This window comes from Lytechinus variegatus, chromosome 11 (genome assembly GCF_018143015.1).
Source record: "Lytechinus variegatus isolate NC3 chromosome 11, Lvar_3.0, whole genome shotgun sequence".
Taxonomy (NCBI): domain Eukaryota; kingdom Metazoa; phylum Echinodermata; class Echinoidea; order Temnopleuroida; family Toxopneustidae; genus Lytechinus; species Lytechinus variegatus.
Genome location: NC_054750.1, coordinates 35915208 through 35931130, shown reverse-complemented (window position 1 = coordinate 35931130; position 15923 = coordinate 35915208). Strand labels below are relative to the sequence as shown.

The 15923-nt window shown below is 35.9% G+C and overlaps 1 protein-coding gene across 7 annotated transcripts in view; it reads left to right on the top strand.

Moving 5' to 3' along the window:
- LOC121423904 (choline transporter-like protein 1) overlaps positions 1 to 15923 on the top strand; it is a 107675-nt gene that overhangs the window by 27984 nt on the left and 63768 nt on the right. For all 7 annotated transcript variants that reach the window (XM_041619440.1, XM_041619444.1, XM_041619443.1 and 4 more), the window contains exon 7: positions 11944 to 12033. In XM_041619440.1, the coding sequence (XP_041475374.1) occupies positions 11944 to 12033 (90 nt within the window). The remainder of the gene's footprint in view (positions 1 to 11943; positions 12034 to 15923) is intronic.

Sequence of the window (15923 nt, the reverse complement as noted above, 5' to 3'; positions counted from 1 at the left end):
ACATTTACGTTAGCATCTCGTTTTTTTTGTCAGGACGACCTTTGTGCTTTTCTTGGCAAAAATAACAATTACAAGAATTCTTTGAACAGGAGTGAAAGCAGGAAGCCTGACCAGGTTGACGTTATTCCAAATGGTGCAAAAATAACCCCAACATGAAACTACAATATGCACGCAATAAACAGACGAACATTATATTTCAAAAGTGGTTCGGGTTATTATAATTTGTAAATGTAATTTGAAAAATCGCGAGAGCAAAAGAAAGTTTAAAAACAGAGAAAAGAATGCAAATACAATGAATTGAAAGATGTGAAAAAAAACAAGTATGAAAAGTAGATCATGAAAATTTAAAGAACGGGATTTTAAAAATAGCGACCAAGCCGACCATTATATGTTTTGGGTAGTTAGACATCAAACATGTCGGGGGGGGGGGAGAACACGTCCTTCCAAAAGTCAGTTAAGCGTAGGGGACACAAAATGTCATACACCCCACCCTCTCCCTGGCTCCCCCAACAAATGGAAGCTTTAATTCATTTGATTATTTACGAACGTTCTCTAAATGTCAAAACTATCAAAATTGTTGAAGATATGCCTTATAGAAAATTCAAGCGCGCTTCGTGTCGTGTTTTCGTGCTTGCACCATTTACAAAGGCCAAATGAAATCTGATCTTAGTTTTATAGCAATATAATGAGGCATATCTTTTAAAGTAGCTGAAAGGGCAGCTAGGCATTGTGGCCGCGGGTAAATCTATTAGTGCCCTCACTAGTATGGACTTGGTTGTATACCCCCCCCCCGATTTTTAAGTTTATCTTTCTTTTAATTATGTTAACAATTTGCAAAGATTTTGTATCCCCACGCCGATACAAAAGGTAAGTTATAATCAAAGTTCTAATAATCCCGCCTTCTAACAAGGTATTCCTTTTAGATGCCTATTGACATTACCGCCCTAAAATATATATGTACATAATTATACCAAAGGGCTATACATACTTTGTTGATGTCAACGTGCCCAGGATTTTATAGGTCTAATAATTTTCGACACCCAGCCCCCCCCCCCCCCCCCCCCCCCCCCCGTTTACATGAAATCGCCGAACAATTTTTCAAAAGATTCTAGTGTTGGATGATTTTTAAAAGCATTAAAATATTATAAGAGGGCAAAAAAGTAGACTCCACAGGATGTTCTTTCCCCGGGGGGGGGGGGGCACTCGACCAAAAAAGTGGTGGGGGTGTGCCGCGGGCGAGACAAAAAACGGGGGCCTTGGAGCGGGCTTATTGTAAAAAGGAGGGTCCTTGGAACGGGCTTCGGAACGACAAATGTTTGTGAAAACGGGGGTCCTTGGAACGGATCGCCAGCGTGTGAGCGCGTATGCATCCCTACGGAACGGTCATGCGTGCATGATGCAGCTAGCGCGGCCTCCGCCGGGGAGCTCTGCGGCCGCTTTTCACCAAAATTGCAGCTCATTCAACGCGATCGGAGCGGCATAACGAAAAATACGAAGCTTTGGAGCGGATTTCTCTCTTCTTTTTTCTCGATAAGAAGAAAATGCTATGCCTTGGAGCGGCTTTCTTTGTTCTTTTTCTCAACAAGGCAAAAATGCTGTGCCTTGGAACGGAAATTTGAGTGTAAAAATGGGGGTCCCCTCCGCGGCACATACCCACTATGCGTTATATACTGAGTGCCCCCCCCCCGGGGGTTCTTTCTTATCCTCTTTTAAGATTAACTGATTAAATACCTAACAATGGTGCTGCATGTTTAAGTCATTAAAGATCAAAGCGGCCATTTGCTTTCACAATATAATGCGCGGCAAGTTCTTTTCAGAAAAAGTATCCGACGTAGATTATATTGATTAATTATATCATTGAAGGGTCATGGGCGGAGCGGACATAACTATTCTGCGAAAGATCCTGCTCTTTTCATTGCGCTTGAGCGTTTTTCAGACTACTCGTTACAATGGGCTTCTAAATTGATTAATTGTGTATACATTGCACGAGTATGGAAACATAATGAATTGCGAAGAAGCACCATTACACTCACATGCTGCGACAAAATAATCCAATGATTATGTAAAATGAAATGAAATTACTTGAATACTTTTGCATCAAATATTATGGCATAAAATCACAAATTTTGTAATTTGAACCATCAAATTAATGGCAAGGCGAATTATATCATTCTAAAACAGGAACAAGCGATTATCGTGCATTGGTGGAAGAAATAGTTAATTTTTAAACAGGGTTTATTAGATATATATGAATTCTTCCACCTTGAAACGTACTAGAAGTATTTATAAAATCATTTATTAGACAGTTTTTGGCTCAATATTTCGTACATTTATGCCTTTATTTCGTGTCGGAGCAGAAATAAACACACAAGCGATAATCGTACATTGTTCGAAGAAAAGAAAAGTTATTTTATTTCCGCCTTAAAACTATTTTCGAATAATCTAGGACACATGTTATCTGTCAATGTTCCATATATTTTGTTTTCTGGTCGAATTCAAGAACAAGCGATTATCGTACATTGTTCAAAGAAATACGTAATTATTTCGCAAGTTTTATTATATGAACACGAATCTTTCCACCTAGAAACGTACCACAAATATTTTCAAAACTTTTAAGACACTTTTTAGCCCAATATGTCATTTTTTATACCTTCATTTCTCGGTTCATTTCGTGCCAGAGCGGAAACAAACACGCAAGCGATAATCGTACATTGTTGGAAAATGCCGTAGATTACAACGAAAGGTAATTGGATTCTTTCCGCCTTGTTAAAACTATTTAAAAGTATATTTCGAATAATCTACGACCCATATCTATTAATATTCCATATATTTTGTTTTATTAAATGTCTGGTCGAATTCAAGAACAAGCGATCGTCGGACATCGTTCAAAGAAATGCATAATTGTTTCGCAAGTTTAATTATATGAACACGAATCTTTCCACCTTGAAACGTACCAGAAATATTTTTTAACACCATTAAAAACACTTTTTAGCTCAATATTTCATTCTTTTATACCTTCATTTCGTGCCAGAGTGGAAACAAACACACAAGCGATAATCGTACATTGTTGGAAAATATCGTAGATTATTACGAAAGGTAATTAGATTCTTTCCGCCTTAAAACCATTTTAAAAGTATATTTCGAATAATCTAGGATCTGTGTAATCTATTCATATTTCATACATTTTGTTTTATTACATATCTGTTCGAATTGCGACGATTATCGTACATTGTTCAAAGAAATACATAATTATTTCGTAAAGTTTAGATACATGAATACAAATCTTTCCACATTGAAACGTACCAGAAATATTTTTAAAACCTCTTAAGACACCTTTTAGCTCAATATTTCATTCTTTTATACTTTTATTTCGTGCCGGAACGAACCTAAAACTATTTAAAAGTAGGCCTATATTTTGAATAATCTACGACCCATTTATATTCCATATATTTTGTTTTATTAAATGTCTGGTCGAATTCAAGAACAAGCGATCGTCGGACATCGTTCAAAGAAATGCATAATTGTTTCGCAAGTTTAATTATATGAACACGAATCTTTCCACCTTGAAACGTACCAGAAATATTTTATTAACACCATTAAAAACACTTTTTAGCTCAATATTTCATTCTTTTATACCTTCATTTCGTGCCGGAGCGGAAACAAACAGGCAAGCGATAATCATACATTTGGGAAAATACCGTAGATTACTATACGAATGGTAATTAGATTCATTCCGCCTTTAAACTATTTAAAAGTATTTACGACCCATTTATCTATTAATATTCCATATCTTGTATTATTGATTGTCTGGTCGAATTCAAGAACGAGCGATTATCGTACATTGTTCTAAGAAATACATAATTATTTCGTAAAGTTTAGTTACATGAATACAAATCTTTCCACATTGAAACGTACCAGAAATATTTTTAAAACCTCTTAAGACACTTTTTAGCTCAATATTTCATTCTTTTATACTTTCATTTCGTGCCGGAACGGACCTAAACAAACACGCAAGCGATGATCTTAAGTTACTATGTCCTATTTCATGTCGGGGTCGGATTAAGAATAAGTGATGATCGTACTTTGTTGGAAGAAATAGATCATTATTACGCAACGGAAATAATATAAAACTAATATCAATATGAATCTTTCCACCTCGAAATGTATAAGAATTATTTTGCTAAAAATCTAAGACACTTTTTAGCTCAATATTTCATACTTTAATACCTTCATTTCGTGTCGGGCAGACAAGAAAATCGCCGCATCGGTCGCGCACATTTCACCAACGGGTTTAGAAAGCACATCATTTTGAGTACGAGTATTCGGATGCAAGTTGGCCGCGTGCAAGCTGCGAGAAGCGGCGAGAAGCTGCAATGATAAAATCTAGGATTAATGATTCCTGTTAATCTGCTTTAATCTGAGCAGCGCGCCGCCGCTAGCTGCGTCTAGCGGAGAGATACATCCTGTTCACTAATTACCGCAGCGGGGGTGTGCTCGCGGGGTGCACGCTGCCAATACAATATGGATGCGGTCCCTAATTCAGAATATATATTTCACCAGAACTGCCCTAAAATTGGAAATAAAGACTTAGGGTAAGACAGGGAAGAAAATTGTCATGAAATTATTGGGATATCCTTGTTTATTTTTACCTAATTTACATAAATTATGCAAATTATAATTTAAAACAGAATATTTTTTCATGAATCCTGAACAGCAACTAATACACAATGTCAACATTCTACATGAAAGAGAATATATTAGCGAAAACATCGATATGCTTCATGACAGTATTAGTGTCTTAATTTGCTTAGAAAGAGGGCAAATATGTCAAAATGTATGACGTGATATTGCGCTAAAACGAGACCAAAAACAACCTCTATGTCACAGTCACACTCACGTATCGGACAATAAAGCGATCAATGGTATGTCATTCGAGATAACACAATCTCAACACAATAGCTTCCATCGGCTTCTCGTATCGCTTTTGTTGGTGTGTCTGCCACACCGTAGTCTACGCTATATACGGGCAAAATGCATTTCGGCATCGTTAAAACACTATTAATTTTGTTGTATTTGTTTCTAATTTGTTTCTCTCGGGAAATTTACAGGAGACATTGCTTTGCAGGTTACTGCTTTAATGAAGCTCTGGCACATGAATCATGACAAATTTACCCCACCTCAATCCATATATTAACTTCGTTAAAATATATATCTTTTTGAGACCCCTAAGTGGCAAAACTGCATCTCCTCGGCATTCCTGCTACTTTACAAAACCAGATTGACTTGTATTATCAACTTGGAAAACACAGATGTATGAGACATCAGACAACATGATTCCTGAAAAAAAGTTTTTAATTTTTGTTTATTTAAGCCCACTGGAGCCCTCCGAATTTACCCCATCCCCTCTCCGTATTTCGACTTTAAATAAAAAAATATCGTGTTTTAAAGCCATCGGCAAGGCAAATTGCGTTTTTTGGTATAATAAAGCAACTTTTATATCAATCTTTATATTTACATTCATCATTATTGATATTATAAATATTACTATTATTATTATTATTGTTCTGCCGTTTGTAATAGTGATCTAGCACAGCTAAGGCTATAACCCAGCAGGAGCATGCCTAGGATCAGTGTGACCAGATTTCAGAAAATGAAACACGGGACAATCGACAAAAAAATCAATAAAGAATGCTATATACAGTGTTAGACTTGTGAAAAAATATAAAGAATCAGAAGGGAGGGTGAACGAAAGAATGAAGGAGAGAAAGAAAAGAGATGAATTGAGAAGAAAGAAAGAAAAAAACTGAAAAGGAAAATGAAGGGGAAAAGGTAAAATAGAATAAAAGAAGGATGAAAGAAAGAATAAAAGAGAGAAAAAAGGTTTCCGTCATTCTTTAAATTTAAAATTAAAGACAAAATAAAGGAGAGAAAATCAGTAAGAAAAAAGAAGGAAGAAAGAAAAAAATGAAGGAAAGTCATGTTTCCTTTATTCTTTGAAAGAAAGAAGAAAAACAGGAAGGGAGGGGGAAACAGAAACAAAGAATAAGCGAAATTATGAAATAAAGAATGAAAGAAAGGTGGAAAGAATGAAGGGAGGAGAGAATGAAAAAAAATAATAATGGAGGGAGAGAAAGAACGATAAGAAGAGGAAAGGAGAAGGAAGCAAAGAAAAGTTTAAGGAAAAAGGAATGAAGGAAATAAATAAAAAAGAACTTTAATAAAGAAGGCAAGTAAGAGAAAGAAGGAAAGAAAAATGAACAAAGATAGGAAATAAAGATAGATGGGACAAAACAGAGCAAGCAGGAAGGATAGAAACGAAAGAGGAAAAAGTTCAAACTTCAAGCAAACAAAAACAATCCAATCATCTAACAAAAATCATGATATACGGTGTTTTTTTTTAATGAATTAAAAAAAAATGTTTTAGAAATTACTAAAATTTCAAAGTGAGACCTTGGCAACTTAAAGATTAGATGAAATATAGCTGCATCATACACATTAAGACTCAAAACAAAAGCTGAAACAACTAGATCTAGTTAATCCTCCGATTACATCTCCAAATCAGTAAACTAAGAAATATAATTGTACAAATTTTCCTCCGATTTTGTGATTATTTTGGTGGAAAAATTGGTTATCATGTCATTGTTTGCACCATTGAGAATCTACTCCGATCCTAATTGCCTATAGTACCTGTCACACACAGGCAGGAGGCCAGCTCGTTTGCAATGTATTGGGTTAGCAAGAAAATCACCGCAGAACTTGCAAAGATTTACAATCGTTTAGTTATTGAATTTATTGTTGTCTCTGCTTCGTCATCTGTTGGTTATTTGATGAAAATTTGTCACTTTTAAATGTATGAACTACATTTTGTTCAATATTCTGAAATACGGGACAAATGGGCTTCTGGGAAGGGTTTGTCAGGACGCCGGGATAAAGCAGCAAAATACGAGACGTCTGGTCACCCTGCCTAGGATACCCTTTCCTTTTTTGGTAAAAATAGTTTATTGTCTTTAGAACTCTTAAAAAGATTACTTTATTTTTATTAATAACTTGGAATAGATTGAGGAGAAAATACTCTTCAACTGACATGTAGAGGAGCTGTGGTAAATGAAGAACAGCCACACGGCCATTTATTGATTCCACTCTATGGTAAATTTAAATATTTTGAGAGCCATTCCTATTACACACAGTAAAGCCTCTTTGCGTTCTCCTCTTGAAAAAAAACCAAACAATTATAGAAGGCATTGTTTTATACCTCATAAAATAAGTTCGTGTAAGTGACAGTGGCCTGAAACCGTTTATTTTGTTTTGACAATATATATTTAGAATATCGTCTAAATGAAGCCTTCATCTGGAAAAGGGTACTTATTAAAGGCAGCATCTACATTATATAGAGGAGGCCTTGGTACTGGGAAGAGGGGGCTGAAGCTTGTTTAATATATTGGGACCAAAATTTTACAGTGAACCTTTTTGATTTTCAAATTTACATCAAGAAATTTTACAATCAAATAAACACTAGGGGGTGCTATATATAGAGAATACCGTAAGTAACGGTGTATTAACCGCACCCGTGTATTAACCGCACCCCCAACTTTGGACTAAAAAAAAAAAAAAAAAAAAAAATCTCACATTTACATGCATATTTGAGGTACGAAGAAACAAAATCTAAGTTTTTCAGATTTCCAAAGTATCCAAAGAGATTACCGGTATGCAGAAATATGCTGTTCTTGATCAATTCATCTACAAATGTTAGAAAGAAAGAACGGTCCCGACAATATTGGCAACTTACACACTCGCTCACCTCACAGTAAGTACACACACAGCACTGCCATGACATTGCAAACTACGATACAGTACAAGTCATGCCAGTACATCTTATCAAATTATGATCTGTGTCTTTCCCAGCGTAGGAGGAAGAAACATTCACATTTCTTGCATCACAATCTCACAATAACTTTCAGAAATTTGATGTCTTAGCATGAATTTTGGATACAGGATTATAGGAAGGTTCAAGAAACAAAGAAATTTGCATTTTTTACAGTTGTTTTTTACGGCTTCATGCCGTCTCTCTCGTGCGTGGTTTACATGGTATCTTATGAAAAGCAAACAGGAAGGAAAAAAAAACAAGCTGGCGCGAAACGGGACTTTGAATAGCGCCAGCTTAAGTCGCACTACAACCACATTACAACGCAATCTCTAAGCTCACTCAACTCTCGCTCAGCGGTGACAAAATATTACCGAGTATGCTTGGCGTCTCTTTTAAATTAGCCAGGGAACTTCACTACTTTGAATCGAGAATAAAGTCAAAATTAGTGTCATGAAGGTGGGTGCGTTTGTTATGGACAACATTTAATGAATATTGCAACAATCGCTTCCCATTACCCGCGGCTCATACCCCTCTAAATGACATTGCCTGGGCGGCTACGCCGGGCCACTCGATGTGTTGTGAACTGGCAGACATCATACATGTACGGGAGGGGTTACGGCGGGCTGGCTCAGACCCGTCACCGTGTATAAACCGCACCCCCAACTTTTGCTTCTACCCCGCCGAGAAAAAGGTGCGGTTAATACACCGTTACTTACGGTAATACACGCAGCACACCCCCCCTCTTCCAGAAAATATTGCGGGTGCTTCAGACCCCGCTTCCAAGAAACAGGGCCTCCTCTATATAATGTAGATGCTGCCTTTAATAAGTGCCCTTTTCCAGATGAGGGCTTCAGTTAGACGATATTCTAAATATATATTGTCAAACTAAAATAAACGGTTGGGCAACTTCGACAGGCCACCGTCATGTACATGTACATGAACTTATTTTATGCGATATAAAACAATGCCTTCTATGTTTTTTTTCAAGAGGAGAAAGTAAAGAGGCTTTACTGTGTTTTCTTCTAAATGGGCTCTGAAAATATTTAAATTTAACATAGAGTGGAAGCAATAAAGGGGTTTGAGTGTGGCTTTGTTTTCAATGTATTACAGCTCTTCTACATGTCAATTGTAGAGTATTTTCTCCTCAATCTATTCCAAGATAATAAAGAAATTTCATCTTTTAAGAGTTCTAAAGACAATAAACTATTTTTAATACATAAAACCAAAAGGGAAAGGTATCCTAGGCATGCTCCTGTTGGGTTATAGCATTTACTGTGCTGGAGCATTAATACAAACTGCAGAACAATAATATTAATAACATTAATAATAATATAGATAAATATGAAATATAGATATAAAAGTTGCTTTATCATACATAAACGCAATTTGGCTTTTAAACACGATATTTTTTTTATTTAGTGTCGAAATACAGAGAAGGGATGGAGTAAATTCAGAGGGCTCCCGTGGACGTAGGCTTAAATAAAAAAAACTATCTTCAGGAAACATGTTAACTGGTGTCTAATACATCTGTCTTTTCCAAGTCGATAATGCAAGTCAAACTGGTTTTGTAATGTAGCGGGAATGCCGCGGGGGAATGCAGTTTTGCCACTTCGGGGTCTCCAAAAGACATATTTTAACAAAGTCAAAATATGGATTGAGGTGGGGTACATTCGTCATGATTCATGTGCCAGAGCTTCATTTAAGCAGTAACCTGAAAAGCAATGTCTCCTGTAAATTTTCCGAGAGAAACAAATTAGAAACATATAAAACAAAATTAATAGTGTTTTACCGATACCGAAATGTATTTTGCCCGTATATAGCATAGACTACGGTGTGGCAGACACACCAACAAAAGCGATACGAGAAGCTGATGGAAGCTATTGTGTTGAGATTATGTTATCTTGAATGACATACCATTGATCGCTTTATTGTTCGATTCGTGAGTGTGACTGTGACATAGAGGTTGTTTTGGTCTCGTTTTAGCGCAATATCACGTCATACATTTTGACATATTTCTAAGCAAATTAAGACACTAATACTGTCATGAAGCATATCAATGTTTTCGCTAATACAGTGTATATTCTCTTTCATGTAGAATGTCGACATTTTCATGTAGAATGTTGACATTTTGTATCAATTGCTGTTATATATAAAACAGTTCAGGATTCTTGAAAAAATATTGTTTTAAATTATAATTTGCATAATTTATGTAAATTAGGTAATAATAAACAAGGATATCCCAATTATTTCATGACAATTTTCTTCCCTGTCTTACCCTAAGTCTTTATTTCCAATTTTAGGGCAGTTCTGGTGAAATATATATTCTGAATTACTTGTTTTTACTATATCGACATAATATGCAAATTTATGCAAATTACTTGCTTATTTGCATAGATACAGCGTGTCTCTTTGGATGAATCTTTTTCTTTTGACTCAAGAAACATTTGTACCAAGTGGGACATTTGTACTCAAAAATGCAGCGTTCACCCCTTTTTTTTGCAGTTAACAAGTCTACTAAAGGCACAGGTCAAATTCGAATCTGAGTCTAATTTGAATAAGCTCAAAGGTCAATGAACTTTCCATGTATGGCACAATTGTATTGTACACCCAATAACTTTCTATAGCTTCGATGTGGGATCACCAAATTCATACCAGAGGTCCATCTCCTGAAGGCACAGGTCAAGTTCGAATATGAGTCGAATTTGAATATGGTCAAAGGTCAATGAACTTTCCATGACTGGCACTGTGCTATGTTGTACACACAAAAACTTTCTTTATCTTCGAGTTGGGATCACCAAATTCATACCAGAGGTCCATCTCCTGAAGGCACAGCTCAAGTTCGAATATGAGTCAAATTTGAATAAGGTCAAAGGTCAATGAACTTTCCATGACTGGCACTGTGCTGTGTTGTTCACCCAATAACTTTCTATAGCTTTGAGGTGAGATCGCCAAATTCATAACAGAGGTCCATCTTTTTAAGGTGCAGGTCACATTCGAATGTGAGTTGAATTTGATTAAGGTCAAAGGTCAATGAACTTTCCATGACTGGCACTGTGCTGTGTTGTACACATAATAACTTTTTATATCTTCGAGGTAGGATTGCCAAGAAGTCCATCTCTTGAAGGTGCAGGTCAAGTTCGAATGTGAGTTGAATTTGATTAAGGTCAAAGGTCAATGAACTTTCCATGACTGGCACTATGCTGTGTTGTACACACAATAAATTTCTTTAGCTTCGAAACAGGTATTAAAGATATCTGACTGGTACTCTATGTTCAGATGCTTTTTGCATCTGTTTGTTCCACTAATGGCATGACCTTATCTGTTTGTTCCACTAATGACATGACCTATAGTTTTGACATGCAGTCACTTCATGACTGCAATATGCAGGCGAGACAACGCTTGGCGTTTGCCTTGTTAGAACAATGGAATTATATTTTTAACTTTAATTTGACACAAGCGATGTACTCTGAGAATTGGATGTACATTTATTTTGTCTTTTTTGTGAGCACTATGATCACACTTTTTGGCCTCAGCTGGTGCTTTACAAAACTTTCTTAGTTTTATTTCATGACTATCATCTCATTCTTGGGAGAACTAAAGAACTGTTCTTCACAAGACTAACTTCAAAATTTGCTCATTGATGAAAGTGTTAATGACAGTATTCTGAATAGATTTTGGGGTCACAAATTTAAAAGTCACAGAGGTCATTACATGTGTATACACTGAAACATCTTGTTCTTAGGATAATCAAAGAACTGTTTGAGAGATCAACTTCAAGCATGGCTCATCTCTGCATATAAGAGTCATGATGATATAATATTAGATTTAGGGGATCACAGAAGTTGTTTGAAAATTTCGAAGTAATTTTTTTTTATTCCTTATATAGCAATGACAAAGGCATAAAAATCAACTGGGAGTAAATGTAGATTAAAATCCATCTGCTAGTGAGTTCCCAAAATGAAAGATTTATTTTATTAAAAGTTACCCATGTGCCTCCATAATGATTTTCTGTTACAAATATGAAACAGGGGGTTGCATTTTAATCTGGTTGTGCTTGTTTTTTCTTGTTATTTCAACAGTCCTGTCCTTTATCATGGTGGTTTTAATCCATCTAGTAGCTCAAGTCATAGTGTGGATCATCTACTTTGTTTCTGTCATCGGTTCTATCGGTAAGTTTAAAGGAAAATAAAACCCTTGAGCAATAATAATGATAGAAGGGATTTGTAATGCGCTAAATCCACTCACCAGAGTGCCCTAGGCACAGTGAAAGAAAGAACTAGAATAGTACAAATATAATAATAATAGATTCAGGAACAATAAAGAGTAGGAAGCATTGAATAGACGCATCTTACGAAGCCCGTACCCCCCCATGTCTTTACAGATTTGGGAACAACTTGGAACCATATTTGGATGAATGTACTTGTAGGGACCTGACAGAAGTGTATTTGTTAATTAGCAGAACCATTAATTTCTTGGAATACTTTAACCAATGTAGAGATTTCAGAATGGATGTGATATGAACATGTTTTTTAGCTCATCGGGACCGAAGGGCAAGATGAGCTTATGCTGTGGCGTGGCATCCGTCATCTGTCGTCCGTCCACAATTTCAAAATGCTACTTCTTCGCCAATTCAAGTCTGATTTCAATTCTGTTTGCTTTATATGATAGCACTAGGTGGGGGATTCAAAACTTCTATACAGATTTTGAAATTCATTAAATATGGTAATTTATGCGCATTTTTCAAAATTCACAAAAAATGCTTCTTTATTTGTTGACCGATTTTGAATTTTTTGCTTCCATCTGGAAGATCTTCATGAGGTTCACCAAACTTCTACACAGAATTTTGAAATTTTGACCAGAACAATTTTTATGCTAATTTATGCGAAATTAATTTATGCAAATTTTGAAAAATTCACATAAAATGCTTCTTCTTGTTGATTTGTTGACCGAATTTGATTTTTTTTCTTCCGTCTGGTAGAGCTTCATGAGGTTCACCAATCTTCTACACAGAATTTTGAAAATTTGACTAGAACAATTTTTATGTTAATTTATGCGAAATTAATTCATGCATGTTTTGAAAAATTCACATAGAATGCTTCTTTTTCTTTATTTGTGGAACAATTTTTTTTTCTGCAACCTGTAGAGCTTCATGAGGTTCACCAATCTTCTACACAGAATTTTGAAATTTTGATTAGAACAATTTTTATGCTAATTTATGCATATTTTTAAAAATTCACATAAACTGCTTTTTCTTCTTTAATTGTTGACCGATTTTGATTTTTTTTCTTCCATCTGGAAGAGCTTCATGAGGTTCACAATCTTGAAATTTTGATTAGAACAATTTTTATGCTAATTTATGCGAAATTAATTTATGCATATTTTTAAAAATTCACATAAACTGCTTTTTCTTCTTTAATTGTTGACCGATTTTTACTTTTTATCTTCTTCCATTTTGTAGAACTTTATGAGGTTCACCAAACTTCTACACAGAATGACAAAGAAATGTTTTTTCTTCATTTGTTCATCAGTTTTAATTTTGTTTGCTGTATATAATAGCTCGAGGTGGTGATACAAAATTTCAACATAGAATTTTGAAACTCATTAAATATGCTAATTTATTCATATATTTTCAAAACTCACAAAAATTACCTATTTATTTGTTGATTGACTTTGGTTGTTTTTGTTCCATCTGAGAGCTACATTAGGTTCACCAAGGTTCTACACAGAGTTAAGAAACTTTGACTAGATAATTATTAATACTTAATTCATATGAAATTTATTCATAGATCACAAAAAATGCTTCGATGTCATTTCTTCATCAATTTCAATTCTATATCCTCAATTTATGTCACCAATATAATTCACTACAGTGTCAACTCGGCTGAAATTAAAATTGTGTTAAATTTTGTTGTGAGATGCCGGATGAGCTCCACATCATTGATGTGCTAGTTGTTCCATCTGAGAGCTGCATTAGGTTCACCAAGGTTCTACACAGAGTTTAGAAATTTTGACTAGAAAGTTATTTATGCTTAATTTATATGAAATTTATTCATAGATCACAAAAAATGCTATGTCATTTCTTCATCAATTTCAATTCTTTAACCTCAATTTATGTCACCAATATAATTCACTACAGTGTCAACTGGGCTGAAATTAAAATTGTGTTAAATTTCGTTGTGAGATGCCGGACGAGCTCCACATCATCGATGTGCTAGTTTTTTATATACATGTAGGTGCTGCAGTGTACTAGAGCTTTTGGAATTTAGAGAACTGGGTCTTGGGTAAATTGTAAAGCAAGGAATTCCCGAAATCAAGTCATGAAGAAATCATTTGGCTATTTGACTTCGGTTCTCAGACTTCAGAATTCTCTTTCTGAACTTTGGTTTGGTTTGGGGTTTGGCAGTGTATGACTTAATAAATTACAAAAACACAGAAAAAAGAAAGATCAATAGCCCTGAACCACATTCTGACACATTCTTGAAACTAAAAAGAATGGACTTAAAAATTGTTGCATTATTTTTTTTTTCTTTAAAAAATAGTAAAATTCCTATCTATAATCATTTCAAATTAAATAAAATTACCAAAGAATAAAAAAGAAAATGAGAGAATGAGGATAGAAAGAACAGAATATTTTTTAGATGATTATTTCATGTACATTGTGATCGATTACAATGTCATAACAAACACAGCTACCCCGATCAGAGACTGTGATCGATTACGATGTCATAACAATCACAGCTACCCCGATCGGAGAGTGTGATCGATTACGATGTCATAACAAACACAGCTACCCCGATCAGAGAGTGTGATCGAGACGATTACAATGTCATAACAAACACAGCTACCCCGATCGGAGAGTGTGATCGATTACAATGTCATAACAAACACAGCTACCCCGATCATAGAGTGTGATCGAGACGATTACAATGTCATAATAAACACAGCTACCCCGATCAGAGAGTGTGATCGATTACAATGTCATAGCAAACACAGCTACCCCGATCGGAGAGTGTGATCGATTACAATGTCATAACAAACACAGCTACCCCGATCGGAGAGTGTGATCGATTACAATGTCATAACAAACACAGCTACCCCGATCGGAGAGTGTGATCGATTACAATGTCATGGCAAACACAGCTACCCCGATCGGAGAGTGTGATCGATTACAATGTCATAACAAACACAGCTACCCCGATCGGAGAGTGTGATCGATTACAATGTCATAACAAACACAGCTACCCCGATCATAGAGTGTGATCGAGACGATTACAATGTCATAATAAACACAGCTACCCCGATCAGAGAGTGTGATCGATTACAATGTCATAGCAAACACAGCTACCCCGATCGGAGAGTGTGATCGATTACAATGTCATAACAAACACAGCTACCCCGATCGGAGAGTGTGATCGATTACAATGTCATAACAAACACAGCTACCCCGATCGGAGAGTGTGATCGATTACAATGTCATGGCAAACACAGCTACCCCGATCGGAGAGTGTGATCGATTACAATGTCATAACAAACACAGCTACCCCGATCGGAGAGTGTGATCGAGACGATTACAATGTCATAATAAACACAGCTACCCCGATCAGAGTGTGTGATCGATTACAATGTCATAGCAAACACAGCTACCCCGATCGGAGAGTGTGATCGATTACAATGTCATAACAAACACAGCTACCCCGATCGGAGAGTGTGATCTATTACAATGTCATAACAAACACAGCTACCCCGATCGGAGAGTGTGATCGATTACGATGTCATAACAAACACAGCTACCCCGATCAGAGAGTGTGATCGAGACGATTACAATGTCATAACAAACACAGCTACCCCGATCAGAGAGTGTGATCGAGACGATTACAATGTCATAATAAACACAGCTACCGCAATCAGAGACTTTGATCGATTACAATGTCATAACAAACACAGCTACCCCGATCGGAGAGTGTGATCGAGACGATTACAATGTCATAATAAACACAGCTACCGCAATCAGAGACTTTGATCGATTACAATGTCATAACAAACACAGCTACCCCGATCG